Source organism: Sinocyclocheilus grahami, unplaced genomic scaffold (assembly GCF_001515645.1).
Source record: "Sinocyclocheilus grahami isolate Dianchi unplaced genomic scaffold, SAMN03320097.WGS_v1.1 scaffold1482.1, whole genome shotgun sequence".
In the NCBI taxonomy this organism is placed as follows: Eukaryota; Metazoa; Chordata; class Actinopteri; order Cypriniformes; family Cyprinidae; genus Sinocyclocheilus; species Sinocyclocheilus grahami.
The window spans coordinates 38,006-41,713 of NW_015506661.1; the positions used below are offsets into that span (position 1 = coordinate 38,006).

The 3,708-nt window shown below is 42.8% G+C and overlaps 1 protein-coding gene across 1 annotated transcript in view; it reads right to left on the reverse strand.

Moving 5' to 3' along the window:
* The window catches only part of LOC107570604 (uncharacterized), a 19,977-nt gene that overhangs the window by 10,620 nt on the left and 5,649 nt on the right, over positions 1–3,708 (reverse strand). The window contains exons 2-4 of the mRNA XM_016256848.1: positions 1,790–2,134; positions 1,123–1,419; positions 636–764 (exon numbers count right to left, since the gene is read on the reverse strand). Coding sequence (XP_016112334.1) covers positions 636–764; positions 1,123–1,419; positions 1,790–2,134 — 771 coding nt within the window. The remainder of the gene's footprint in view (positions 1–635; positions 765–1,122; positions 1,420–1,789; positions 2,135–3,708) is intronic.

Consider the following 3,708-nt stretch of genomic DNA (forward strand, 5'->3'; position numbering starts at 1 on the left):
CCCCCATTTAATGAGGAGGTATCTAGACCGCAACGTCTCGCGATGGTCATGTTCCCGCACTGAGAACATGACTCATCCATGAGCGCTGCTTCAGCGTGCTGTAAGCCCAGGCACGAGAGGCAGCGACCATGACCATCAGATGGAGGCAGGGAACAACCGCATCCAGAAACGCACGAGCGGGAAGCCATCTTTAAAAAGACGCCCATCGCTCGTGGAGCTCTTTTAGACATTTCCTCTTTTAGGAAAAAAAGGAAACACTCTTTTAGAGAGAACGCTGAAGCGCCCAGGGGAGGTCGCGGCGAGACCGCAGAATGGCAGCTGCAGCATGCCGAAGATGAGCAGCACTGAATGGCAACCCCCGCTGACGCGCCGTAACACCAACGCCAGCTGTTTCTTCCAAACACTCGCGGAGATTCGTCCTGAGAAGGCTCGGCTCCGAAGCGAAAAGCTGATGTGCATTTGCACGCGCTCTCCTTTTATACCCGCGCTGCGGGGCGGGGTGCGCGTGGCGAAACACGCACGCCAACTGGCTTGTTTAGTTAACACTCGAAGGTGATTGGGCTCTCGGGCGAGATCCCAATTCGTCAGTCACGACTGACGTAACGTAGAACATGACTGACTGAAAGGGAACTTACTTTTTTGTGCTGATTCTTTGCGGCTCTTGCTGCGACAGAACATCTTCGTAGCTAAAACTGAGATCACTAGCAGCAGCAGCAGAATTACAACAGCAATCATTAGATGTTTGACAGACACGGGTCGATCATCTGCAATGAATAAAGCAAAATCAGTCATTACTGTAAACTATTCTCCATTCTTGACTTCAATCAAGATAAAATAACAGCAGATCTGAGTAAATATTATACAAGATGAAACTATAAATTATTTTGATAATCGATTAGTCTGTCAATTATTTAATTAATTGGATAAAAAAAAATTCCTGATTCAATTTTTATTTTTTACATTTACCATGGTTTATCATTTACAGATCATAATATAGATCATAACAGTAAAATGTAGTTGATGTGCTAAGATACATCACAGGCACAAATATGTGACAATGTGAGCTCAAATTACAAATCATTTAAAGACAAAGCAGCTCAACACTACAAACTGCTGACATACCTGAACATGGCAGACAGAGCTGAGTGATGTTGAGGTGTTTAGTCTGGTTGGTGAATGAATAAGCAACAACACAGCTGTAGGAATCATCCAGACACTCAATCTCCAGAGGTAGAGAGAGACTGATGCTGAGATCAGACACACTGATGCTGGACAATAAACTGCACCCTTTGTACCAGGAGAGAGTCACATCACTCACATTCAACACTGAACACAGCAGTGAACAATTCTGCTGTGATGATCTTTTTGATACTGAAGGGTTTTGAGGAGAATCAATGATCATTGGAACAGTCAGAAGACCTAAGAAACACGAAGGAAAGATGGACATTTTAAAAACAATCAATTATTGAAAGAGATGTGTGCAAAGATCCTCAATCATAGATCTAAATATAATTCATCTCCAGATGGCCCAGAGTCCTTTTTTTTTGTTTTAGATTTTTTTTTGGCATTTTTGCCTTATGATGAGTGAGAGAGGAGAACAGACAGGAAACGAAGCAGGAGTGAGAGGGGGGAGGGATCAGGAAAGGTCCTTGAGCCAGGATTCAAACTTGGGACACCCGTAGCACAACGGCGCTATATGTCAGTGCACTTTCCCACAAGGCTATCAGCGCAGACCAGATTAAAAATGTATTAAAAATCCCTTTCTATATGATTTATTCAATTTACTCACCATAGACAGCAAGATTGAAGCTCTTGTATTTGACTCCTCCATTGATGATCTGTAGTTTATAAAGTCCAGAGTGTAATTTGTTTATGTTTGTGATGGTCAGAGATCCTGTCTGCTCATCTATCTGTAGTCTGCCTCTGAATCTCTCATTATTCTCTTTATTATCATAAATAGAGATGATCTGTTTATAGATTTCAGCTATACGAGTCTCTGAATTTTGGAGTTTAAACATCCACAGTATCTGATCATCTCTCTGTATTTCAGTAACATCAGTGTTTAAAGTGACAGAATCTCCCTCCATCACCGATATCATCTCATATGTTTCATCTGTATAAACTCCAGACACACCTGGAACAAAATGGTCAACAACAACAAATCACAGATTATCATTTAGATATCTTTCAGAGTTTATTTAAAAAAGGACCAAATATCATCATAATTTCTCGAACATAACATTTTTTGGTTACACTTTTATTTTACAGCACATGTTCTTACAGTGTACTTATTGTATTATACGTATTAAGAATAAGATGACGCTGCACATGGCTGCCTCAGTGCTTGGCTCTCCAGTGTTTGTACTGTTTTTGTTTGTTTTTTCCTGTTTTTTGTTTCTCAAACACGATCAATTTTACCAGGGATGAACTGTTGAACATTCGGCAGAACACACCACAAAATCTTCTACCGGATTTCGATTATTCAGACGTTTTGCTGAACGTTGTAGTTGGCGGAGCAGCGGCACTGATCAAGCACTTCAGGACGTGCAGATGGTGGAAGAGAGCCGACGCACTCATGAAGTTCAGGCAGCGCGGATTTCGATCCATCAGGCGAATCTCCGCTCTCTACCCAACAAAACGGACTAACTTTTTCTGCTCTCCAGGACAAACAAGGATTTTTCAAACTCTGCTGCTCTGTGTTTCACGGAAACCTGGCTGAATGACGCCATTCCGGACAGCACGCTACATCTGCCCGGCTTTCAGCTGTTTAGAGCAGATCGCGACGCAGAATCAACGGGGAAATCGGGCAGTGGCGGGACATGTTTTTACATCAACGAAAGGTGGTGTACAGATGTTACAGCGTTAAAGAAGATGTGTTGTCCCGGTCTAGAAGCGCTCTTAGTTAACTGCAAGCCATTCTATTCGCCGCGGGAGTTTTGCTCGTTCATTCTCGTGAGTGTTTACATTCCTCACATACAGAGACTCGCTGATCAGATCACAGACACAGAACAACAACACCCGGACTCTTTTTTAATCATTCTTGGGGACTATAATAAAGCAAATCTTTCCCGTGAACTGCCAAAATACAGACAGCATGTTACATGTCCCACCAGAGACAGTAATATATTGGATCACTGTTGCACCACAATAAAGGATGCATATTGCTCTGTCCCACGGTCAGCTTTGGGGCTCTCTGATCACTGTTTAGTTCATCTAATACCAACCTACAGGCAGAAACTGAAATCAGCTAAACCTGTATTAAGGACTGTAAAAAGATGGACTAATCAAGCAGAGCAGGATTTACAAGCTTGTTTTGACCTCACTGATTGGAGTGTTTTTGAAGCTGCTGCCACCGATCTGGACGAGTTCACAGAGACTGTAACATCTTATATCAGTTTCTGTGAAGACATGTGCATTCCTACCAGGACTCATGTAACCTACAACAACGATAAACCATGGTTCCCTGCAAACCTCAGACAGCTCCGTCAGGCCAAAGAAGATGCTCGCAGGAATGGGGACATATTCTTGTATAAACAGGCCAAATACACACTGGAAAAGGAGATCAGAGTGGCAAAGAGGAATTATACTGTAAAGCTAAAGAACCAATTCTTTTCCAGTGATCCTGCTTCAGTGTGGAAAGGTCTGAAAGACATCACCAATTACAAGACACCATCCCCCAGCACTGTGGAGAATCAACAACTGGCAGAC